This window comes from Nerophis ophidion, linkage group LG20 (genome assembly GCF_033978795.1).
Source record: "Nerophis ophidion isolate RoL-2023_Sa linkage group LG20, RoL_Noph_v1.0, whole genome shotgun sequence".
Taxonomy (NCBI): Eukaryota; Metazoa; Chordata; class Actinopteri; order Syngnathiformes; family Syngnathidae; genus Nerophis; species Nerophis ophidion.
The window spans coordinates 44,081,383-44,106,545 of NC_084630.1; the positions used below are offsets into that span (position 1 = coordinate 44,081,383).

Below are 25,163 nucleotides of genomic sequence, written 5' to 3' on the forward strand. Positions count from 1 at the left end.
AAGTAGGGCTGGGCGATATATCAATATAGGATATATATTGTTGTAAGCATTTCACCAATCTCGCGCACTTTGCAAATTATACCTCGTTCCCATTGAGCCCAGGCAATTTGCATATCGCAAGACAAGATTTTTTGGATGGTTTAGTCAGTAACCCTACATTATTACATTTTATAAATAGTAAACCAAGTTGTGGTAGTAGTTTAGTCAGTATTTTATTTGTGGATGTACACTGTATTGTGGTTAGGGTTAGGGTTAGGGTTGGACTGATTTGAGGGCAATACTCAGTTATATTGTCCCGACTACAAATGAATAGATTTACATAAGTATTTAATAAATTATTTTGACACCAGAAACATGTATTTGCGCCCATTGATTTGCAAAATGTGCACCACACATTATTCAAATATATAGCTGGAGGCAATTTGCAAGAAGATTGCGCATTATACAAATTTGCAAAATGCAGTTGCGCATTTTGCAAATTGCTCACATTGGTATTGTGCCTACAACAATGTCGTGGGTTTGTTTCAGTGCGATATAGAAAATGACTACATCGTAATATTCGAGTAGACGTTCTCACGCAGCTGCGGGCATTACACTCTCCTCGCTCTTTCCTGTGTCTCCTCACAGACAAGCAGGCGCACATTCATACGTCACTTACTGTCACGTCATACGTATACGCCCTCGCCCAGCGGAGAGGTAGCGGCGTGGCTAACGTTAGCTGTGATGCTAGCGGGTTGTTGCGGAGAAAGAAGGTGCGAATCTTGTAACAAATGAAGGAAGAATTAATTCCGAAGAAAAACAGCACGAGGCCCATCATCTGGCGGTGGTTCGGCTTTAAGCGGGAATATGTCGAATAGACAACTTTAATTTGTCACGTGTGGGGCAAAAAGTAGCATTACTGCAAATGTGTAGCATAATTTGAAAATTCACCTGCTAATAACTTTAATAAATACAGTTTTGGTAAATTGACTTAGTTGTGATTTCCTTCTCTGCATGAAAGTTTAAAAGTAGCATGTATTAGTGCAGTATGAACAAGAATGTTTTAATGTAGACACATAGAATCTTTCTACTGCTGTGATTATATGCATCAAGTGTTCATTCAAGGCTAAGGCAAAATATCGTAATATATATTGTATATCGCAATATGGCCTAAAAATATCGCAGTATTAAAAAAAGGCAATATCGCCCAGCCTTAGATGAAAAATTCGTGGATGAGGATAGTGAGAGTGAAAGACTAGAAGAAAAAAAAAAAAAAAGACAAGGGCAGTGGGAGCGATTCAGATGTTATTAGACACATTTACTAGGATAATTCTGGAAAATTCCTTATCTGCTTATTGTGTTACTAGTGTTTTAGTAAGATTATATAGTCATACAGGGACAGCGTGGCGCAGAGGGAGAGTGGCCGTGCGCAACCTGAGGGTCCTTGGATCAATCCCCACCTAGTACCAACCTCGTCACGTCCGTTGTGTCCTGAGGAAGACACTTCACCCTTGCTCCTGATGGGTGCTGGTTAGCGCCTTGCATGGCAGCTCCCTCCATCAGTGTGTGAATGTGTGTGTGAATGGGTAAATGTGGAAGTAGTGTCAAAGCGCTTTGAGTACCTTGAAGGTATAAAAGCGCTATACAAGTACAACCCATTTATCATTATCATTTATCATTTATACCTGAAAGTCGGAGGGGTGTGGTGACCGCCAATGTCTCTAAAAGAAGCCATGGAGGAGCCAAGAAAGTCGCAGCTGCTTCTTTGACAGATGCAGGAGGAACGACACAAGCTCCGCTCATGTTTACGGTAAGAGCCGACTTATTACCAGAATTTTCTCACAGAAACCTGCCGTTTGACATGTGGTAGAGAACCATGTTCGCTTGACCGCTCTGTTCCATATTAAAGCTTCAAAACAAACAAACATACACCGGCTGTGTTTGTGTTGCTACAGCCGGCTGCAATACACTGCTTTCCACCAACATCTTTCTTCTTTGTAGTCTCCATTATTAATTGAACAAAAGATTCAGCAACACAGTTGTCCAGAATACTGTGTAATTATGCGATAAAAACAGACTAGTTTTAGCCGAGATCGGTGCTGGGAGAACATGTCCGCGACCACCGGTGACGTCACGCGCCATCATACGCGTCATCATTCCGCGACGTTTTAAACAGGATACCTCGCGGGAAATTTCAAATTGCAATTTAGTAAACTAAAGCGGCCGTATTGTCATGTGTTGCAATGTTAAGATTTCATCATTGATATATAAACTATCAGACTGCGTGGTGGGTAGTAGTGGCTTTCAGTAGGCCTTTGAAACAACTACAGCCTACTGGCATCAAGTAAAGAGAGAATAAAAACAGCTATATTGTCGCATTCATTTCAGACGGATTCCGACGAGGACGTGATATTTGTACGTGAAAGTACTGCACCAGCATCCAGGAAGATCGCCATTGATCAGGTAAATCAGTCAAAGTTTATTTATATAGCCCTAAATCACGAGTGTCTCAAGGGCTGCAAAAGCCACAATGACATCCTCGGCTCAGAGCCAACATCAGGGCAAAGAAAAACTCAACTCAATGGGCTACAATGAGAAACCGTGGAGGGGACCGCAGATGTGGCGACCCGACCCCCCCTGGGCGACCGGTGCAATGGATGTCGATTGGATCTAGTAATAGTCTGAGAGTCCAGTCCATAGTGGGTAAAGTAAGGTTCCATCCATTTTCTACCGCTTGTCCTTTTCGGGGTCGCAGAGGGGCCTATGTTAGCTGCATTCGGGCGGTAGGCAGGGTACACCCTGGACAAGTCGCCACCTCATCGCAGGGTTCAATAAAACTCATTTGCAGTCATACCCTGGATATATTTCGAGTTCATAGCCAAATGCAGCAGTTTAATTGGTAGCTTTTTGCCAGAAAAGACGCAGGATTGGGACAAGAAAAAATATTCATTAAAACAAGAAATATTTTAATTAGGGCTGTGTGATATGGACGAAGAAATACATCTCAATATATTTTTACTTAAGCTTGATATTCGATATACTGTATATCTCGATATATTTTCCGGTGAAAATATACATATAAAGATTTATTTTTGAACGAGATTCACTGAAATTGAAGTGAATGACAACTTTACTATAAACAGTCAGTGACACTTTTATTAACCCAATTAGTCAAGATGGGTATTAACAGCACAGAAACAAAACTGTTTAAGCACCACAGAATTACATAACATAGATACAATTATATATCTATGATCTTCCTCACTTTGGCGTACATTATTGGCAGCATTTCTCGTGCGAAATATTCCTGACTTGGCATCTAGAGAACAGTTTTGATTTGGGCTTACATGGTAGACAACTCAAATGAATGTTTTATCCAGACGCATACATTTGTCCAAATGTGGCCAACTAGACGCATTGTGGGTTTCCTGGACATGGTCTATACCGCTAAAAGAAAAATCTAAGGTAGATAATACCTCTGCCAGCTTCTACTAAGTTAAAGTACCAATGATAGTCACACACACACTAGGTGTTGTGAAATTTGTCCTCTTTTTTTCTTAACCCATCCCCTTGATCACCCCCTGGGAGGTGAGGGGAGCAGTGGGCAGCAGCGGTGCCGCGCCCAGGAATCATTTTGGGGATTTAACCCCCAATTCCAACCCTTGATGCTGGGTGCCAAGCAGGGAGGTAATGGGTCCCATTTTTATAGTCTTTGGTACGACTCGGCTGGGGCTTGAACTCACAACATACTGATCCCAGGGAGGATACTCTAACCCCCGCATGAATATTCCCTCTTCTCTTCTACGACTATCTCGTCGTCATTTGGGATGTCTGTTGTGATTTCCCTTCTTGGTTCCATGACCCGTCCTATCTCGCCTCTGATTGGCCTGTCCCTAACCAATCGTGACTCATCATAGTAAACAACCAACCAATCATCGATGTTCTTATTATATGTGCAAGCACTCTTGGAAGAAGGAAGGGGAGGGGTTTAGTAGCTCATGGAGGGGAGTGAGGAGCGGGGTAGAACAAGGAACCCAACAAACAAGCGGTGTTTGGTCATTTTAACGTGAAATAAGTTATTTCGATATTTTCTTAATTCATGTCTTGTTTAAAAATATATCGATATATCTTACAAACTAGATCTATCGCCAAGCCCTAATTTTAATTTTTTTTTTGCATTTTTATCTAGACACTTTCAGTACAAAATTACTACTGTTTAAATATACAGTCTGTATGGGTAGAGAAAAAATATATATTTTATTAAGATTTAGACAAAATCCACAACTTTTATTAACCGATTATTAAAAATATGTTTTTAAGCCATCCCCACGCTCTCGCTCAGTGTACTGATTGTCTGGTATTGGCCACCGTAGCGGAGGTTTAGCTGCCTGTCACAACACGATCCGTACCAAAAGACGCGATTTACCTACGTATTGCAAGGACCACGTCACTTCCTGTTGACTGATTTTATAGCAGCTGCATTCGTGCATGCCGTCATTGTTTCCATTATTTATTTATTTTTGGTAAATAATCTATTTCAATAACAATTTAATATAAAACAAACATTTCAAAACTTTTTTTCAGACACGGTCGAGATTAATCTTCAATTACAGTGTATAGATTCACCGACCACAACATTTACGTACACCTGCCTACTCTTGGATCGGTACAGAGCTGCATAAGAAAAGGCTGCTTTTACTAGTATTTATGTCACTGCATGTCACACATCTGTGTTATTGTGCGTGGAATGTCACAATGGCTGTCTTATCCCGTCGGAGTTTAGTGGCTAATCGATTTTGTAGTGGTCCACCTCGACAAAACAGTCCCATGTAAAATGTGGAAAAATAAAAACAGAAGTACTTATGTTATAGACATCAAAGTATACGGTAGGGGGTTGAAACTAGATGGAATAACACCAGAGGCTGCAGGAAACAGTCACAACCATCTCACAGCCTGAAGCAGACAGGAAAGAGGTTGGCTGAAAGACATAAGAAATGCCCAAAAATGTACGTCTACCACTTTGTGACGTCACACACTATCAACTGACAAAAAATCCCGTAAAAAACAGCATTTAGAAGCTTCCAAAAGGTGAAAGCTCATGCCCAAAAGCATGAAGTTGGTATGTGCCATTTGATCAGCCGCTGATCGATTTTTGTGAAAAAGTATGTGGTCGGCCATCCTAGATTATTGCCTTTTAATGCCGATCACTAACGCCGATCCTCTGGCTGACAAGCGGTTAGCGATGTAGACGACGTCGAGCAAACCCACAATGCGTCTACTTTGCCACATTTGGACAAATGTAAGCGTCTGGATAAAACAATGCCCAACACATTCATTTGAGTTGTTTACCATGTAAGCCCAAATCAAAACTGCTCTCGACGTGGATGATGTGGAATACACATTTAAGAACACATCGAGTCATACCAGAGATTATAAAAATGGAACCAATTACCTCCCTGCTTAGCAGTGAGCATCAAGGGTTGGAATTGGGGGTTGAATTACCAAAAATGATTCCCGGGTGCGGTCACCGCTGCTGCTCACTGCTCCCCTCACTTCCCAGGGGGTGATCAAGTGTAATGGGTCAAATGCAGAGAATAATTTCGCTACACATGGTGTTTGTGTGACAATCATTGGTACTTTAACTTTTAACATGATTGTGGCAGACGTGATGACTTTTGCTACAGTGTAGTCTTTCTAAATGCTAAATTTATTTTTCAATGCCCCCTTGTCCCCCCCACCAAGGCACCGCGCTGGACCTTTCTGGGGACCTCTAGCCCGTAGACCCACGGCGTATTTGTAGTCTTTTTCATTGAGTTCAAATCACATGCCTGTTGTTGCAACTTGCCAGACAAGATTCATAAGAGTTTTTGGGCCTTTTGAAAAGTTAAATGTTAATTATACTTGGTGCTGTTTTTTTAAGTTTGGTTTTGTTCCCCACATAGGTGAAGAGATTTGCTCTGCAAAAAGACATTGATCAAGAATCTCTACCCAAGCAGCATTGTGAGGTTTGTTTCATGCACACAACCACTGCAGTCAAATTAGGAAAACAAATATAATGTTTAAAATATTGCTATATTTATTTGCTCAGAAAAACCCAAGGAGTTCTTTTTTAAACACATCAAACGACAAGGAGAAAATGAAGGCTGAGGACGAGGCCGGTGAGAATCTTCAAAAGAATAAGAAACACAAAAAAGAACAAACGTCGCCTTGTAAAATCAAAACTGACACCGCTGACTACAAGAAAAAGAAGAAAGTAAAAAATGAGGACTGGACATTGGAAGCAGAGGAGTGTTTGGATGGAGTGGGCGACTTGCAAGAGAAGAAGAAAAAGAAGGAATCTGTCACTACCTCTTGGAATCCGGAAAATTGTTCTGATGTTTTGGATGGAGATAATGAAAAAGGGAACAAACAGAAGATTAAAAAGAAAGAGACGGCTGACAAACAAATGGGAACTACACCAGGACCAGTCAAAAACGAGAAAACAAGTACAGAGAAAAAGTTGAAGAATAAAAGTAAACATGAAAAACTTTTAGTAGAGGAAGAAGATGGCTTGGCAAAGAAAGACAAAAAAGAAAAAAATAAACGTATTCAAACAGACGGTTCTGACATTTCCGATGACTCAAAAGATATTAAAAAGAAAGAGTGGTTCCAACAAGAAGAGCCAAAGAGTGAGAAGAAGAAAAAGAACAAGGGAAAGGATAGGGCGACACAAATGAAAGATGAACATGTAAATATGGAGGAAGAAGTAGAGAAGGTGCCTAAAAAAGACAAAAATAAAGGTATTCAAACAAACGGCTTTGAAATGTCCGATGAAAAAGAAGATATTAAAAAGAAAGAGTGGCTCCAACAAGAAGAGCCAAAGAGTGAGAAGAAGAAAAAGAACAAGGTAAAGGATAGGGCGACACAAATGAAAGATGAACATGTAAAGATGGAGGAAGAAGTAGAGAAGGTGCCTAAAAAAGTCAAAAAAGACAAAAATAAAGGTATTCAAACAAACGGCTTTGAAATTTCCGATGAAAAAGAAGATATTAAAAAGAAAGAGGGGCTCCAACAAAAGGAGCCAACGAGTGAGAAGAAGAACAAAAACAAGGTAAAGGACAAAGGGACACAAATGAAACATGACCATGTAAAGATGGAGGAGGAAGAAGAAAAGGTGTCCAATAAAGAGAAAAATATAGTGGCAGGTGTGATTGCAGAAGATCAAATGAAACACAGGACAAAGAGGAAAAAAGACAAAGCAAAGAAAGAAATAATGACAAACGAAAAGAAGAAACTAGTCCAGTTAGCGGAGTGTGCAGTAGCATCAGACACTCAGGAGGTGGAGGAGCTTAAGCAGAATAAGAAGAAAAAGAAGAAAGCAGGCAAAATAGAAGCTGATGATGCTGATAATGAAGAACCGGCAAAGAACAAGCAAGCTGAGACAACTCCAAAGACAAACGCAGAAAAAGGTAAAAGAAAATATTCTGGGGTAAGCACAGAAGAAGAAAAGACACAATCTGAAAAAAAAAAGAAGAAAAAACAAACAGTAGAGTGTGAAGATGGTGTATACACGGAACTAAGGAAGAAAAGCATGAAGAAGAACAAAAAGATGAGCTCTGGTCAGAAAACAAAGGCAATTAAAGAAGAGGTGGAAGACCAGCAGGTGAGTTCTTCTGTTTTCTACATTCTAATTTTCTGTCTTCTACATTTTACTTGTCTTATACATTTTACCATTCTGTCTTCTACATTTTACCATTCTGTCTTCTACATTCTACTTGTGTCTTCTACATTTTACCATTCTGTCTTCTACATTCTACTTTTCTGTCTTCTACATTCTACTTGTGTCTTCTACATTTTACCATTCTGTCTTCTACATTCTAATTTTCTGTCTTCTACATTTTACTTGTCTTCTACATTTTACCATTCTGTCTTCTACATTCTACCATTCTGTCTTGTACATTCTACTTCTGTCTTGTACATTCTAATTTTCTGTCTTCTACATTCTACTTGTGTCTTCTACATTTTACCATTCTGTCTTCTACATTCTACTTGTGTCTTCTACATTTTACCATTCTGTCTTTTACATTCTACTTGTGTCTTCTACATTCTACTTGTCTTCTACATTTTACCATTCTGTCTTCTACATTCTACTTGTGTCTTCTACATTTTACCATTCTGTCTTTTACATTCTACTTTTCTGTCTTCTACATTCTACTTGTCTTCTACATTCTACCATTCTGTCTTTTACATTCTACTTGTCTTCTACATTCTACTTTTCTGTCTTCTACATTCTTCCATTCTGTCTTATACATTCTACTTTTCTGTCTTCTACATTCTACTTGTCTTCTACATTCTACCATTCTGTCTTTTACATTCTACTTGTCTTCTACATTCTACTTTTCTGTCTTCTACATTCTACTTGTCGTCTACATTCTACCATTCTGTCTTCTACATTCTACTTTTCTGTCTTCTACATCCTACTTGTCTTCTACATTCTACCATTCTGTCTTCTACATTCTACTTTTCTGTCTTCTACATTCTACTTGTCTTCTACATTCTACTTTTCTGTCTTCTACATCCTACTTGTCTTCTACATTCTACCATTCTGTCTTCTGCATTCTACTTGTGTCTTCTACATTCTACCATTCTGTCTTCTACATTCTCCTTATGTTTTCAACATTCTACCTTTGTCTTCTACATTCTACTTTTCCGTCTTCTACATTCTACTTTTCTGTCTTCTACATTCTACTTTTCTGTCTTCTACATTCTCCTTATGTTTTCAACATTCTACCTTTGTCTTCTACATTCTACTTTTCCGTCTTCTACATTCTACTTTTCCGTCTTCTACATTCTTACTTTTCTGCCTTCTACATTGTACTTGTGTCTTCCACATTCTTACCTTTCTGTCTTCTTTGATGGTTAAACTTTTTGGGCTTCAAGTTTCAGGATGCTCCTCAAGTGGATGTGGTCTTCTTGTCAGCCAGGTCTGGAAACGCTGATGAGGTCACCATCAATCAGGTGAGTGGAGCCTGTGCATTTAATAAATAAGAACATAAACTGAATGATATTCAACAAAAACATCAGAATTCTCACATGACATTCGCCACAATAAAATACTTTAAATGTATAATACATTAGTGTGAAAACATCCTAGATCACCACTGGTTTAGTAGTCCATGTGCCTAATACTTTGATACACACATAATACATTCCATTCAATTACCTTTAAAGCAAAACAGGACAAATTATTTTGAAGGGTGTAAAAAATGTTGGATTCATTAGTTGTTTTTTTTAACTTTTGTTGCTATTTGTCAATAAAATTCAGTTCTAAACTAAAATGTCAACATGCAATGTTCTCTCAAAATTGGACCCTTTTGAAGGCCTTCTGTTTGGATCATGTCACAGGTTTAAATTAGTAAACTAACTCATGTTGTGCAAATTTATACTAATTGACCAATGTGACATACTTTGATCAAAATGCCTTTACGTGTTTGGTGGTTTTGTTTATGACTGAAGTTGTTTGAAAGATTTGGGCAAAGAAAGTAAAATAAAATATGAACCCAAAATGTTTTTATGCCTTTTACAAAATGTAGGACTTGTATGTCCTGTTTGGCTTTTGAGTAACTGCCAGTGTATCCTAGACCTGAAGGGGAAATTATTTAAATTTACCATGAAACAAAATCCTCTTCAGAACAATCCTGTGCATGATGGCATAACAAGATTGGCCTTCTAATGACAATTAAAATGATATGGTCACAATATAATTCCAGTTCTAGTCCAAATGGTGTCCCAATACTTTAGCACATGACTATATTGGCAGTAAAACTAAATGTACGTAGTATTTCACCTTAGGCCATGTCCACACTAACAACAATATTTTAAAACCCTTTACACCAATAAGTATACACATTTAAAATACAGAAGCTGGGCTTTTAAAACCAAAACGTTGTGTTTACTCAATGAAAGCTATACGGAGTAAAATACAATAGGTATGTGTTTTGTTAGGGACAAGTACACAACAATAATAAACAACCCAATTTCAGTTATTAAAAACATCCACAAGCAATGTTAATCATATTTTATTTAGTAATGTAAGAATTAAAATTTAGACGTCATTGACACGTAAACCAGCAACGAAAAATAATTCACTGAGCTCTTTGTATGTAAATACGGTAGTCAGAGCAAACCACTCCACCTGTGACTCAGACTGTGGAACGTGGGCTCCATCTAGTGGTACGCCAAAGAATCACTTAAATCATGTACAGTGTTTTATTTTCCTATATTCATTCAGTGTTAGTTCAAACCGTGGCCAAAATAACAAATATACTTCTTAAATAAAACCTCTGCCTCGGTTTTAATTCATACTTTGGCCTACTACGCAACTGTATTTGAATGTTAGTCATTATGATGCTACTTGAAGAGCCAAGTTTTTTCTGAGGTGGCACTTGGTGATAATAGTTTGAGAACCACTGCACTACAACAACGGCAATATTTGTATGTGTCTCCGATGACCAGAGTAACTATAAGAACGAAGGCAGATGTCATGTAAACACATTAAAACATTACCGGCAACACCGAATAGTTGTGGAAAGTTCTAGTTCTTTGTTAGATCCCAGAGATTCTGCTGGTGACAGCTACTATCTTATTTTTAGCCAGTAGCATTCTCTTCCTCTACCTACAATCCCACATAGCTAGACAAGCTGAAATGACCACAATCGCCCCCTTAACACAGCGTATGACACCAATTCAATTAGATGTGCAGTACGTTAACTGGGACTACACTTCTGGGTATTAAAATAGAAGAAACCGACTTATTTGACAAGTTGGGTTAATTTAGTGCGAGGAAACATATTTTAAGCAGTTTGTAAATATAGAATAGAATAGACTTTTTTGTCATATTTGTATATAACGAGATTAAAGACTCCAACTTAAGGTGCGGTTGTGGGAACAAATATGGGGTAAAATAAATAAAACAAGAGGTAATAAAGAAAAAACTAGCAATTGAAATAAACAGACTACTCTCCAATAAAAATAACAAGCAATCCTGTACAATATACAAAACACTTTACAGGATTGCTTGTTATTTTTATTGGAGAGTAGTCTATTTCAATTGCTAGTTTTTTATCAATCAATTGATATAGCCCTAAATCACAAGTGTCTCAAAGGGCTGCAAAAGCCACAACGACATCATCGGCTCAGATCCCACATCAGAGCAAGAAAAAACTCAACCCAATGGGATAAATGTGGTTGGATGGTCGTTACTACCAGGATCATTTTGTGGGCTCATCATTGGTACCCAGCAAGTAGTAAATGGATGTGTGCTGTCACAGGAAAGACGACAGGCTTTACAGATGGAGATTGACATGGCCTCCCAGCCTGAACCAGCGGACCAGCAAACAGTAAGACATATTTTTTGGAACTTTTGGTTTGATTATCACAACCCATTTTCCAGAAATTCCAGACTACTACTCTTTTCCTGCGCTTTGAAACCTGCAGCTTATAAAACGGTGCGGCTAATTTATGGATTTTTCTTCACTGACGGAAATAAAACTTTATTTATTTTTTTTAAAGAAAAGACACTGAAAAAGTGTGTGTGTGTTATTGTGCCATCTTTTGGATGAGTATACTAACTGCAGAAGCTTTCTGTTTAGAGTTTACAACTGGAAGTAGAAGTGCTGTTTTGTCTTCTAGCATTTCTATTCGTATGGATTCTTATTCACTCTAAGTAACATTTTTAACTTGTACAATATTGCTAAAATAATTTATACTTACTAAACCGTCCAATTTGAGATGTCTGCAGGAGTGTTTTCATGCATAATTGTACATGCTACCATAATGTAATGAAGCTAGCCCCGTTAGCAATAGTTAATATGTTTACAAGTCAATCAATCAATCAATGTTTACTTATATAGCCCTAAATCACTAGTGTCTCAAAGGGCTGCACAAACCACTACGACATCCTCGGTAGGCCCACATAAGGACAAGGAAAACTCACACCCAGTGGGACGTCGGTGACAATAATGACTATGAGAACCTTGGAGAGGAGGAAAGCAATGGATGTCGAGCGGGTCTAACATGATACTGTGAAAGTTCAATCCACAATGGATCCAACACAGCCGCGAGAGTCCAGTCCAAAGCGGATCCAACACAGCAGCGAGAGTCCCGTTCATAGCGGAGCCAGCAGGAAACCATCCCAAGCGGAGGCGGATCAGCAGCGCAGAGATGTCCCCAGCCGATACACAGGCAAGCAGTACATGGCCACCGGATCGGACCGGACCCCCTCCACAAGGGAGAGTGGGACATAGAAGAAAAAGAAAAGAAACGGCAGATCAACTGGTCTAAAAAGGGAGTCTATTTAAAGGCTAGAGTGTCATTGTTAGTCTTATTAACCTAGAAAGGCATTCTTTTTGGATTGTTTCAGTTTCGTAAAGTCACCAAAATGTCTTCGCAGAGTTATTGAGTCTGTTTAGCTTCTTGGAGAGCTAGCTTCCGCAGCGAGTGGGTCCATGACGATGACTTGTTTAGTTTGATCAGTCGTTTTACTGCCGTGTGACAAGCAGTTCAGAAACAATTAAGGTATGAACATTTACGAAATTTTTCTGAGTAAATAACTCATTTCACCTGCATATATTTGCGGCTTACAGTCTGGTGCTGCTAATACTGTACATACAAATATTGTTTTTTTATAAAACAGTTTTTTGGGTGCAGTTTATATGCCGGTGCGCTCTTTAGTCTGGAAAATACAGTAATTTCAGAACGTTCTAATCCCAAATCTCCTTTCCACAGAGGTTTGGTCAGTGGGACACGGCCCAGTTTGAAAGCTCCCAGCAGCAGCAGAAGTTCCTCAGGTTGATGGGAGGCTTCAAGAAGCCCCCTCCTGCCACTACCAGCACAGCCAAAACAAACATGGCCCTCTGTAAGGACACGCAGCAGCATTTACAGCAAGGACTGGTGCAAGAGTTTAAGCGTGCCCACTCGCGCAGAATGGACTTTAACAGCAGAGGTGCAGGACTTGGCTTTAGTGCACCGTCCAATAAGAACTTCCATATTGACATTAGCGCACGTCGGTCAGTCCAATTGGATGACTGAGCACAGCTGGGTAGGTCTTCTCAATATTGTTTTAACTTTGCAGTGTTTTATGTTTATTAAGGTTTATATGTTATAAACCTTAACTATACTATGTATAATTTAGGTTTATTTAAAGGATTGAATAAACCTTGCTTGTAAATATACATACTGTACTATATATAAGCTCTTTGTTTGACAGACAATTATGGGCGGTGACCATTTTCTAAACACACAAAAAAGGGCCAAAGAACTTAAAACTTTTTTCATTTTATTTCACTCTAGCAGACAACTGCAGCAAAGTTACACGTGTTCTTCATTATATTCTTAAAACAATTCTGCTCATTTGTCGTAGGCTCATAATGTGCAGAAAGATGTTTACTTTTATTTTATATGCCAAATTATTTTGACCTAACCCTAAAAAATAGAATTAGTGGATGCCGTGGGAAAAAGGTGCGCCAGAACTTTCAAATTATAATCTGAGATGCCCCTAAAAAAGTTTTATGTTGCAGCCCAGACCGCAAGATAAGAGTATGAGTTTTTCTGGTGCAATCTACCTGATTGGTAGGGTACAAAAATAACAAATGTAATATTCAACACTGGACTGCAACATAACTGATGAGCAATCTGACTGCCATTTGTAATTAATTCAGCTGGAAACAAGCTTTTGCCCAACATGTTTGGTTGTAAGGTTGTATTAGTGTCTGAGAACACTCATCATTCAGTCTCTTCTTAAAGAGGGAACCTCCTTGGTCACCCAGGGGCGAGGAAAAGGGAAGCTGTGTGTTCCTTGTGGAGGGGAAAGACGTCCTTAAGAGCTTTCAGGCCTGCAGATACTCCGGCTGGACCCGCGCCACTTTGCGGAACTCTTTTGCATGCGTCAGAGGACACTGCATCTCGCACCAGCTGATGGGAACCATCTGTGCACCTGGTGTAGAGGGAAACACTTCTTACAATACCACTACTGAGAATACCCTTTTTTGAACTTGGAAAAATATGCCTTTGAAGTGCAAAGAGTTTAAACTGCCATCAAGATGGTACTGGAAATGGACCTGAAAGTGATAAGTTATTTAGGTTGCTTAGTGCAATTTGGCAAGTGCCTTACATTCATTTATGTGTGGCGGCCCCAAATAGATGCTGCTTGTCAGTCCTGAATGGTGTGGTATGTACAGTGCAGGCCAAAACACCTCAGTCAATGTGTTTTCTTTATTTTCATGACTATTTACATTGTAGATTGTCACTGAAGGCATCAAAACTATGAATGTGGAGTTATTTACTTAACAAAAAGGGTGAAATAACTGAAATCCATCCATCCATTTTCTACCGCTTATTCCCTTTCGGGGTCGCGGGGGGCGCTGGCGCCTATCTCAGCTACAATCGGGCGGAAGGCAGGGTACACCCTGGACAAGTCGCCACCTCATGTTTTATATTTTAGTTTCTTCAAAATAGCCACCCTTTGCTCGGATTACTGCTTTGCACTCTATTGGCATTCTCTCCATGAGCTTCAAGTACACCTGTGAAGTGAAAACCATTTCAGGTGACTACCTCTTGAAGCTCATCAAAAGAATGCCAAGAGTGTGCAGAGCAAAGGGTGGCTATTTTGAAGAAACTACAATATAAAACATGTTTTCAGTTATTTTACCTTTTTTTGTTAAGTCCATAACCCCACATGTGTTCATTCATAGTTTCAGTGACAATCTACAATGTAAATAGTCATGAAAATGCATCGAACAAGAAGGTGTGTCCAAACTGTTGGCCTGTACTGTAGTATGCGGCACACTTCCGCTAGGGCGGCCCAGCCTTTAACTAGCAGGAGTCATGACTAGCATAATGCTAAAAAGTAGAGGTGTCCGATAATATCGGGCTGCCGGTATCGGCCAATAAATGCTTTAAAAAGTAATATTGGAAATTATCGGTTTCAAAAAGTAAAATTCATGACTTTTTAAAGCACCGTTGTACGGAGTGGTACATGGACGTAGGGAGAAGTACAGAGCGCCTATAAACCTTAAAGGCACTGACTTTGCGTGCCGGCACAATCACATAATACCTACGGCTTTTCACACACACAAGTGAATGCACCGCATACTTGGTCGACAGCCATACAGATCACACTGAGGGTGGCCGTATAAACAACTTTAACACTGTTACAAATATGCGCCGCACTGTGAACCCACACCAAACAAGAATCACAAACACATTTCGGAAGAACATCCGCACTGTAACATTAACACAACAGAACAAATAACCAGAATCCCTTGCAGCACTAACTCTTCCGGAACGCTACAATATACACTGCTCGCTACACCTCCCCAACTCCGCCCACCTCAACCTCCTCATGCTCTCCCTGAGAGAGCATGAGGAGGTTGTGTTAGTTCCACGACTGTATATATCGGTATCACTTGATATCGGAATCGGTAATTATGAGTTGGACAATATCGAAATATCAGATATCGGCAAAAAAGCCATTATCGGACATCTCTACTAAAAAGACAGCTTGGAGACTCTTTGGTTGTCTAGTAAGTTAACACTTCACAAACCACGGGTGTCTGAATTATGATGTGCAGCAAACAAAAAAAAGACGAATATGTAAAAATAGCACAACATGTCTCAAACTCAAGGCCTGGGTGCCAGATCAGGAGGCCACGGATCAGTTTCCACGGAGGAGGCACAAGTGCAGACCAGGGTTAGACCACTCCTCTATGTATCAGTTTGTGACATCTACATGCAATAGAATCCCCCCGATGACCTCCCATTGTTAGCAGCATCTCCTCGCCATCCATTGCACTGCTTTCATCATATACTTCAAAAGCTTTTCTGTTAAAATACGGAAACTTAAATATCTGCTAGACTTATGAGCTAAAAGAAAGTTATTTACCAAATTTTACGTGAAAATAGCAATAAGAAACAGGCAATTGTGTGATAATACATTTTAAATACATATTCACCATCATGCAACAACAACATTAAATATTGATACTGATAAAGATGTGTTTATAAATAAAAGACTTAACTAGTTTTATCTTTAAAAATTTAAATAAATAAGGCCAATTGGACAATAGTGACATTTGGAGACATCCCCCAAAATGATGTAACAAACAGTCTGTAGAGTAAAAAATGATTTTATGAGGACAAGATAGAAAAAACCCCAAAAGGGACACACGGTAGAAAATAGATGGATGGAAGATAGAAACAGACTTTTTTTTTTTTTTTTTAAGCAGTTTGACTTAAACTGCTGTAAGAGCCATTTATGCTTTGTTTGTGTCCAGTTCAGTGATTGTCAAACTGTAGTACGTGGAGCCAATCTAGTGGTACGCCAAAGAAATCACTTAAATATCCGAACACAGTGTTACTGTTCAAACTGTGTGCAATGTTACAGCGGCCAAAATGTTTTAATATACTTGTTAAATAAAACCACAGCTTTGTTTTTAGTCAAATGGATTCTACTGTTGTATTCTAATCCATCATCCATCCATCATCTTCCGCTTATCCGAGGTCGGGTCGCGGGGGCAACAGCCTAAGCAGGGAAGCCCAGACTTCCCTATTTCCAGCCACTTCGTCTAGCTCTTCCCGGGGGATCCCGAGGCGTTCCCAGGCCAGCCGGGAGACATAGTCTTCCCAACGTGTCCTGGGTCTTCCCCGTGGCCTCCTACCGGTTGGACGTGCCCTAAACACATCCCTAGGGAGGCGTTCGGGTGGCATCCTGACCAGATGCCCGAACCACCTCATCTGGCTCCTCTCCATGTGGAGGAGCAGCGGCTTTACTTTGAGTTCCTCCCGGATGGCAGAGCTTCTCACCCTATCTCTAAGGGAGAGACCCGCCACACGGCAGAGGAAACTCATTCGGGCCGCTTGTACCCGTGATCTTTATCGTTTCGGTCATGACCCAGAGCTCATGACCATAGGTGAGGATGGGAACGTAGATCGACCGGTAAATTCAGAGCTTTACCTTCCGGCTCAGCTCCTTCTTCACCATTTTAATGTTGTCTATCATAGTGGTACTTGGAGAGCCGAGTGTTTTCTGAGGTGGTACTTGGTGAAAAAAGTTTGAGAACCAGCAGGGTGTACCCCGCCTTCCACCCGAATGCAGCTGAGATAGGCTCCAACACCCCCCGCGACCCCGAAAAGGACAAGCGGCAGAAAATGGATGGATGAATGGTCTAGTTTATTTTGCGTGCTATTTGTTGGTGGTGGTATTGAGGGGTCCCGATATCGCAGCATAATCGCAGAGTTCTGGTAACAGGAGGTCAGACAGTTTTTACCACTAACTAACTAACGCTGTTCAGGTGTCGTATGTCGCCACCGTTTATCAAACCTCCACCCAACTTGCCACCAAACAATGCCCATCTGGATATAATCTCTTTGATTCATGCTTTTGCACAATAAATGAGACCATTTTGGGTGGACACTTACTTTAAGTGCAAGTGTAATGATTGGAACACGGGGCCAAAGAGATCAAATGAACCACATATTAAGATAGATAAATAGTACTTTATTGATTCCTTCAGGAAGTCTGCATGTAAAACTGCTTGAGGGTGTTTCTATAATGTAGTCACTAATGACTAACCATATTTTTCGGACTATAAGTCGCAGTTTTTTTCATAGTTTGGTCGGGGGTGCGACTTATACTCAGGAGCGACTTATGTGTAAAAATTATTAACACATTACCGTAAAATATCAAATAATATTATTTAGCTCTTTCACGTAAGAGACTAGACGTATAAGATGTCATGGGATTTATGGATTAGGAGTGAGAGATAGTTTGGTAAAGGTATAGCATGTTCTATATGTTATAGTTATTTGAATGACTCTTACCATAATATATTAGGTTAACATAGCAGTTGGTTATTTATGCCTCATATAACCTACACTTATTCAGCCTGTTGTTCACTATTCTTTATTTATTTTAAATTGCCTTTCAAATGTCTATTCTTGGTGTTGGGTTTTATCAAATAAATTTCCCCCAAAAACGCGACTTATACTCCAGTGTGACTTATATATGTCTTTTTCCATCCATCCATTTTCTACCGCTTATTCCCTTTTGGGGTCGCTGGCGCCTATCTCAGCTACAATCGGGCGCCTGTCTATCTGTGTTGGCCCTGCGATGAGGTGGCGACTTGTCCAGGGTGTACCCCGCCTATATGTCTTTTTATTTCTTTATTATCAGGCATGTGATTTGACCACAATGATAAAGACTGAAAAAACTTCCGGAGGTCTGGGGGACGAAGGCTCCCAGCCAGGTCCAGGGCGGTGCCCTGGTGGGGAGACAAGGGGGGGCAACGCCCACCGAAGCTCCTGGTTTTTCACCAATTTAAAGGGGAACATTATCACAATTTCAAAAGGGTTAAAAACAATAAAAATCAGTTCCCAGTGGCTTGTTTTATTTTTCAAAGTTTTAAAAAAATTTTTACACCTCCCGGAATATCCCTAAAAAAAGCTTTAAAGTTTTTGATTTTCGCTATTTACGATGCGACTATCCATTTCACTGTGACGTCATACAGGGCTGTCAATACAAACAACATGGCGGTTACCACAGCAAGATATAGCGACATTAGCTCGGATTCAGACTCGGATTTCAGCGGTTTAAGCGATTCAACAGATTACGCATGTATTGAAACGGATGGTCGGAGTATGGAGGCAGATAGCGAAAACGAAATTGAAGAAACTGAAGCTATTGAGCGAATAGCTATTGACGCTATTCGGCCATAGCGTGGGTGTACCTAATGAAGTGGCCCATAGCATGGCTGCCTTATTAGCATCGCCGGTAAAATGTGCGGACCAAACGATCAGGACTTTCGCATCTTGTGACACTGGAGCAACTTAAATCCGTCGATTGGTAAGTGTTTGTTTCGCATTAAATGTGGGTATCTAGTTTCAAATGTACATACAGCTAGCGTAAATAGCATGTTAGCATCGATTAGCGTAGCATGTTAGCATCGATTACCTGGCAGTCATGCTGCGACCAAATATGTCTGATTAGCACATAAGTCAACAACATCAACAAAACTCACCTTTGTGATGTCGTTGACTTAATGGTTGCAAATGCATCTGCAGGTTATCCATACATCTCTGTGCCATGTCTGTCTTAGCATCGCCGGTAAAATGTGCAGACACTTCGGCACATTCAATGCGGTCTGGCGGGAGATTTCTTGCCAGTGGTGCAACTTGAATCCCTCCCTGTTAGTGTTGTTACACCCTCCGACAACACACCGACGAGGCATGATGTCTCCAAGGTTCCAAAAAATAGTCGAAAAAACGGAAAATAACAGAGCTGAGACCCGGTGTTTGTAATGTGAAAATGAATATGGCGGGTGTGTTACCTCGGTGACGTCACGTTCTGACGTCATCGCTACAAGACCGATAAACAGAAAGGCGTTTAATTCGCCAAAATTCACCCATTTAGAGTTCAGAAATCGGTTAAAAAAATACATGGTCTTGTTTCTGCAACATCAAGGTATATATTGACGCTTGCATAGGTCTGCTGATAATGTTCCCCTTTAACATGCTAAAATTAACAAAGACTGCACCATTTGAAGAAAATATTTGAGTGTTTAAAGACATGAAAACATGATTAATAGAACATACGTACCCCAATTATCTTAATGAATCCCTGTATATGGTTCAGTCCCAACAGTATTTAGTCACTAATATTTACATCTTGTGTTCATTTCACATCCACAGGTGTCACATTGATCAGTGTTACTATCTACACTTTATTTACAGTATTAGCACATTACTTCAGTTCACTTCACACATTTACTTGCTTGAAGATCCCTAACATGAGCTTCCCTTGCAAATTTCTGAGCAGACCGCATTTTCCTTTTGGTCTCTGCTTTTGTAGCTTCTTTTTTGGATTTCACTGCCAACTTCTGCCTCTAGTATTATATGTGAAATTTATTTCAAATAAATTGTTAACTGGAATCAATAATGCGACTCTTTGAAATTCTGTAATTTCATAATATATTTTCCCGTGGCTTTTTATTTTTACAAAAACCCATTTATATTTCATGAACCAATAAATGGTTAATATTTAAAACAAACATGCGTATTTCGCAAGCAAATATTTTTTAGCTTACCTCATTATTAACTAGCCTGTCTGCACCTGAAGTGGCTTGTTTGGGTGGATCTTTCCTCTCCATGTCTACGGCAGTTGTGGATGTAAACAAAGGATGAAGTCCGTAAGGTTTGCTCGCTTTCGGTTGGCATCCAAGAGTACCGGCTAGTGAAATGTTCGTTTTGCTTGCTTCAAGTTGTTTCATATGTTTTTGGCGTTTCGCATGTACTTCCAAAGCCTTGAAACCTCGTAATCCATAGTCGATATTATCACGCGGACAAAACTTTTCCGGGACGATCGATTTTCTGAATTAAAATCGCCGAACAAAGTCGTAACTTCCTTCTTCCCAACAGTATCAGTGACTTCCCTTTCCATCCAGTCCCATCGAAACTTATTTTTGACATGTTTATCAATTTCTTTTACTCGTGAAGCGTCCTTTCTCTCTACGCTGCTGATCCGCTTGAGATGGTTTCCTGTGGACGGGACTCTCACTGCTGTCTTGGAGCCACTATGGATTGAACTTTCACAGTATCATGTTAGACCCGCTCAACATCCATTGCTTTCGGTCCCCTAGAGGGGGGGGGGGTTGCCCACATCTGAGGTCCTCTCCAAGGTTTCTCATAGTCAGCATTGTCACTGGCGTCCCACTGGATGTGAATTCTCCCTGCCCACTGGGTGTGAGTTTTCCTTGCCCTTTTGTGGGTTCTTCCGAGGATGTTGTAGTCGTAATGATTTGTGCAGTCCTTTGAGACATTTGTGATTTGGGGCTATATAAATAAACATTGATTGATTGATTGATGATTGAAAACCGACATCGTTTATATTTGGAAAATGGCAGTAGTAACGTCATCACTCATAACAGATGTACTGATTGGTCACAAGGAACATATCGACCAATCAACTACGGCGTAATATTATATTACACTGTAGTTGATTGGTCGACACTATTTTTCCCCCCGAGATTAAAAAAGACGGAATTCCGACTTCAAACGGAAAAATCACATGCCTGTATTATGCATTTTCAGCAGGTGCGACTTATACTCCGAAAAATACCTTACTTCAATGGAGAGGTTAACATGTTAAAAAGGTATTGGTGTGAAACAGTTCTAAAACACTGCACAGTAACATATGTTGCTTCAACTATGGAATCCAACTTCACAAAAGAGTTGGCTTTGAAACAGTTGTGAAAAAGTCACTAATCTTACTTCAGTGTGTTTGAACAGAGTTTTAAAAAAAGCATGTAAAAGTCTACCTGCTTCACTGTGGGCCACCACGACTCCCAGCTCGTTCTCAGCTGTGGTCAGCAGGTAGTTGGACTGCACGTCGCCCAGTGAGATCTGTCACGGCCCCGGTCAAGGACAACACACACGTTGGTACAGTGTCTCACAAAGTTCATCAACAATACATCGGCACTAGAGATGAAGTCAGTAAAAATGTATGATTTCACAAACAGAGCAGTGGCGGGCCGTGCGTTTCCCACCTAGGCCTTCAGGGATGTCCTACTTCAATGAACACCATCATTCATGTTGCCACATGACCACGGCTTGAAAAATACTATACAGCAGGGGTCACCAACACCAGGTAGCCCGTAAGGACCAGATGAGTCGCCCGCTGGCCTGTTCTAAAAATAGCTCAAATAGCAGCACTTACCAGTGACCTGCCTCTATTTTTTACATGTTATTTATTTACTAGCAAGCTGGTCTCGCTTTGCTCGACATTTTTCATTCTAAGAGAGACAAAACTCGAATAGAATTTGAAAATCCAAGAAAATATTTTAAAAACGTGGTCTTTACTTGTTTAAATACATTCATTTATTTGTTTTACTTTGCTTCTCATAACTTTCAGAAAGACAATTTTAGAGAAAAAATACAACCTTAAAAATGATTTTCGGATTTTTAAACACATATACCTTTTTACCCTGTATGATCAGTGCCAGAGCTTGGTCCGCATTGCCGGCAGTAAGTCGAACACATTTCCAGTGAGGGTTGGACTCCGCCAAGGCCGTCCTTTGTCACCGATTCTGTTCATAACTTTCATGGACAGAATTTCTAGGCGCAGTCAAGGCGTTGAGGGGTTCCGGTTTGGTGACCGCAGGATTAGGTCTCTGCTTTTTGCAGATGATGTGGTCCTGATGGCTTCATCTGACCGGGATCTTCAGCTCTCACTGGATCGGTTCGCAGCCAAGTGTGAAGCGACCGGAATGAGAATCAGCACCTCCAAGTCCGAGTCCATGGTTCTCGCCCGGAAAAGGGTGGAATGCCATCTCCGGGTTGGGGAGGAGACCCTGCCCCAAGTGGAGGAGTTCAAGTACCTAGGAGTCTTGTTCACGAGTGAGGGAAGAGTGGATCGTGAGATCGACAGGCGGATCGGTGCGGCGTCTTCAGTAATGCGGACGTTGTACCGATCCGTTGTGGTGAAGAAGGAGCTGAGCCGGAAGGCAAAGCTCTCAATTTACCGGTCGATCTACGTTCCCATCCTCACCTATGGTCATGAGCTTTGGGTCATGACCGAAAGGATAAGATCACGGGTACAAGCGGCCGAAATGAGTTTCCTCCGCCGTGTGGCGGGTCTCTCCCTTAGAGATAGGGTGAGAAGCTCTGCCATCCGGGAGGAACTCAAAGTAAAGCCGCTGCTCCTCCACATGGAGAGGAGCCAGATGAGGTGGTTCGGGCATCTGGTCAGGATGCCACCCGAACGCCTCCCTAGGGAGGTGTTTAGGGCACGTCCAACCGGTAGGAGGCCACGGGGAAGACCCAGGACACGTTGGGAAGACTATGTCTCCCGGCTGGCCTGGGAACGCCTCGGGATCCCCCGGGAAGAGCTAGACGAAGTGGCTGGGGAGAGGGAAGTCTGGGTTTCCCTGCTTAGGCTGTTGCCCCCGCGACCCGACCTCGGATAAGCGGAAGATGATGGATGGATGGATGATGGATATACCTTTTACCTTTTAAATTCCTTCCTCTTCTTTCCTGACAATTTAAATCAATGTTCAAGTAAATTTATTTTTTTTATTGTAAAGAATAATAAATACATTTTTATTTAATTCTTCATTTTAGCTTCTGTTTTTTCGATGAAGAATATTTGTGAAATATTTCTTCAAACATATTACAATTTAAAAAAAATTCTGGCAAATCTAGAAAATCTGTAGAATCAAATTTAACTCTTATTTCAAAATCTTTTGAATTTCTTTTAAAACTTTTGTTCTGGAAAATCTAGAAGAAATAAGGATTTGTCTTTGTTAGAAATATAGCCTGGTCCAATTTGTTATATATTCTAACAAAGTGCGGATTTAAAACATGTCATCCAAATTCTAAAATTAATCTTAATCAGGAAAAATTACTAATGATGTTCCCAAAATTATTTTTTTAATTTTTTCAAAAAGATTCGAATTAGCTAGTTTTATTAATAATAACATAGAGTTCAAAGTAAATTGAGCAAATTGGCTATTTCTGGCAATTTATTTAAGTGTGTATCAAACTGGTAGCCTTTCACATTAATCAGTACCCAAGAAGTAGCTCTTGCTTTCAAAAAGGTTGCTGACCCCTGCTCTACAGAAACACACTTGTGCACTACTGGGTATTGAAACAACTCAATTTCTCACCCGTGTACAAAACGGGATATTTTTGGGCACATTTAAAAATCAATAAGCCTGTATCAGATGTGGATCTGTCAAAACAAAAATCATTGTAAAAAAAACATTGAATGTGAAAAATATATTTGAACCCCCAATTAGTAACGGCCATTTGATGCTGTATAAGCCATTGGTACCACTTGTAGTTGGTTGATTAGAGCTGACGTGGCAGGTAAACCATTTCAATGCCAGGAGAGCTTAACTCCTTTCCGGGGACGGCCGACCTCGTTTCACAAGATCTAGTTTCTCTTTAAATATACTTCTTGGAAACGCCCTTGCAAATATATATCTGCCACCTAATCAACGTTTTGCTCTGCTTCTTTGTTGGTTAAAAAAGGGAGTACCGCTGATTTCTCCGCTGGCCGGGTATGGCTTCGGTGCCACTTTCTGCTTTCGTAAATAACTTGTGAATGGAGACTTGGGAGTGACAAGTGAGTATCCAATCACAGTCATGTTCCACCTAAGGCTACTGTCAACAACTTGTGATCTGATCGGCTATCGCAACTGTCTGTTGACTGAATGTCGTGCGTTCGTTAAACTGCACAGCCGTCGCTAATGTTGGTTCAGAATCCATACAGCGCTGGCAACTGGCTACTCTAACTTTAAAAAAGCAACACTCGAGCCTAAATTGGCATGAAGAGAATATGATAAATACTTTTCTATATTTATAAAAAGTAAATGACAAATAAAATGAACTTTTATCAATTTATGATCATGATTTATGTAAGGCCAGCCAAGAAGGCCTTGCTGGCCCTGACGGCACACCACTGCATTCGAGCACACACAAGACAACAAAGGATACCACTTTGGCCAGGACAATGTCTCCGGGTCTGAAACTTTTGTACGTCTCCACCTGTCAGGTTGAGACAGAAACATATCTTAAATAAAATGACATCTTGCACGATTTTTTATAACACAAAGTAGCAAAGCAAACCTTGTCTTTCTCGGTCGCTCGCACATCTTCTTTCCTACAGATTCACACAATCATTAAATTATATCACAATATTATTACATACTGAATGCAGGGTTTCTGTGGGGATCAGCAAATCTAATTAGCTGTATGTTTCGGACTACGAGGCACAATTAAAATCCTTTTATTTTCTCAAAAAAAAATGACAGTGCGCTTAATGTAATTCTGCGCCTGTTTACCCATCGCAAAAATGTTATTTTGTCTAGGTCAGGGGTGTAAAACTCATTTTAGATGGGGGGCCACATGGAGAAAAATCTACTCCCAAGTGGGCCGCACTGGTAAAATCACAGCACGATAACTTAAAAATAAAGACAACTTCAGATTGTTTTGTATAAAAATAGAACAAGCACATTCTGAAAATATGCAAACCATAATGTTGTTGGATTTTTTTTACACTTACATGTTGCGGTTAATAATATTCTACCATTATTTGTCGTCTTCCGAATAAATTATATGATAATGTTTATCAGTCAATTCATTGAAGTTCATAT

General features: G+C 40.2%; 2 protein-coding genes across 3 annotated transcripts in view; one reads left to right on the forward strand and one right to left on the reverse strand.

Moving 5' to 3' along the window:
- Positions 1-13,783, forward strand: part of knop1 (lysine-rich nucleolar protein 1) — a 14,664-nt gene extending 881 nt beyond the window's left edge. The window contains exons 2-8 of one of the 2 annotated variants that reach the window (XM_061881323.1): positions 1,672-1,789; positions 2,368-2,442; positions 5,922-5,984; positions 6,068-7,621; positions 8,899-8,976; positions 11,289-11,357; positions 12,745-13,783. In XM_061881323.1, coding sequence (XP_061737307.1) covers positions 1,781-1,789; positions 2,368-2,442; positions 5,922-5,984; positions 6,068-7,621; positions 8,899-8,976; positions 11,289-11,357; positions 12,745-13,047 — 2,151 coding nt within the window. In that variant the 5' untranslated portion in view covers positions 1,672-1,780 and the 3' untranslated portion in view covers positions 13,048-13,783. The remainder of the gene's footprint in view (positions 1-1,671; positions 1,790-2,367; positions 2,443-5,921; positions 5,985-6,067; positions 7,622-8,898; positions 8,977-11,288; positions 11,358-12,744) is intronic. The other variant, XM_061881324.1, reaches the window with a different exon arrangement.
- The window catches only part of exosc1 (exosome component 1), a 27,297-nt gene continuing 15,411 nt past the window's right edge, over positions 13,278-25,163 (reverse strand). The window contains exons 5-8 of the mRNA XM_061881329.1: positions 24,637-24,670; positions 24,505-24,555; positions 21,327-21,411; positions 13,278-13,951 (exon numbers count right to left, since the gene is read on the reverse strand). Coding sequence (XP_061737313.1) covers positions 13,845-13,951; positions 21,327-21,411; positions 24,505-24,555; positions 24,637-24,670 — 277 coding nt within the window. The 3' untranslated portion in view covers positions 13,278-13,844. The remainder of the gene's footprint in view (positions 13,952-21,326; positions 21,412-24,504; positions 24,556-24,636; positions 24,671-25,163) is intronic.